General features: G+C 57.0%; 1 protein-coding gene across 1 annotated transcript in view; it reads left to right on the top strand.

Annotated features, from left to right (window-relative positions):
* The first annotated feature begins 540 nt into the window (after positions 1–540).
* GLUL (glutamate-ammonia ligase) overlaps positions 541–884 on the top strand; it is a 4,407-nt gene continuing 4,063 nt past the window's right edge. Inside the window, exon 1 of the mRNA XM_008946919.1 lies at positions 541–728. Within this exon, the coding sequence (XP_008945167.1) occupies positions 563–728 (166 nt within the window). The 5' untranslated portion in view covers positions 541–562. The remainder of the gene's footprint in view (positions 729–884) is intronic.

Below are 884 nucleotides of genomic sequence, written 5' to 3'. Positions count from 1 at the left end.
CCCGTCGCTGCCTGCAGGCTGCTGCTTGGGTTGCTCAGGGGTTTCTCGAGCTGCCTGTTGCGCTGCTTTGCCCTAGACGAGGCTTGTCCAACTTCACACCAGCTGATCGGAGAAGGCTGCTGGGGGGTCTGCCTGGCCCTCCTCGCTGAAGCAAGTATGCGAGGAAAGCCCCAGCAAAGCTCTCCTTCCTCCGGAGTGGTGGTGAGCACGGAGGTGAAAAGCCTGTCCAGTATTGAGGAGCGTTTTTGGAGCTTGTTCCTTGGTGGAAGCTAGTTGAAGTTAGTTGACTGGCAGGATGTGGGCAGGAGTTTTGAGTATTAATGAGACGCTTTGAAGGCATTGCTGTTGGAGCAGGGCTTTCCTAGCTGCCTGAGCTACTTGTGTCTTCAGCCTCCAGAAAAGCACGGGACCTCTGGAGATGGCAGCCAGCCCCATAGCTCAGCTGTGTTGTGCTTCTCACTGGCTGGGGGGGGTGAAAAATCTGGGAGCACAGGGAAGGGCTCACGGTGGGGGGTGGTTTTTGTATCCTTCCTGCAGGAACCCCTTCGTCCGATCTGCAGCCATGGCCACCTCGGCGAGCTCCCACCTGAGCAAAGCCATCAAGCACATGTACATGAAGCTGCCGCAGGGCGAGAAGGTCCAAGCCATGTACATCTGGATCGATGGGACAGGGGAGCACCTTCGCTGCAAAACCCGCACACTGGACCACGAGCCCAAGAGCCTTGAAGGTGAGAGGGCAGGTGGAGGATTCACAACCCCTTGGCGGGTGGAGAAAGCAGCCGTGCTTGGCTGCTCTGGAGAAAGGATGCCATTTCTTTCTTTCCTTGGCAGAAGGGTGGCATTTGAGGAAGACATTGCTCCTCACCCCCTTCCAGTTACCTCTT

The sequence above is a fragment of the Merops nubicus genome, unplaced genomic scaffold, assembly GCF_000691845.1.
Source record: "Merops nubicus isolate BGI_N331 unplaced genomic scaffold, ASM69184v1 scaffold19249, whole genome shotgun sequence".
Taxonomy (NCBI): Eukaryota; Metazoa; Chordata; class Aves; order Coraciiformes; family Meropidae; genus Merops; species Merops nubicus.
The sequence above is the reverse complement of the archived record's forward strand: the minus strand, read 5'-3'. Positions and strand labels throughout refer to the sequence as shown.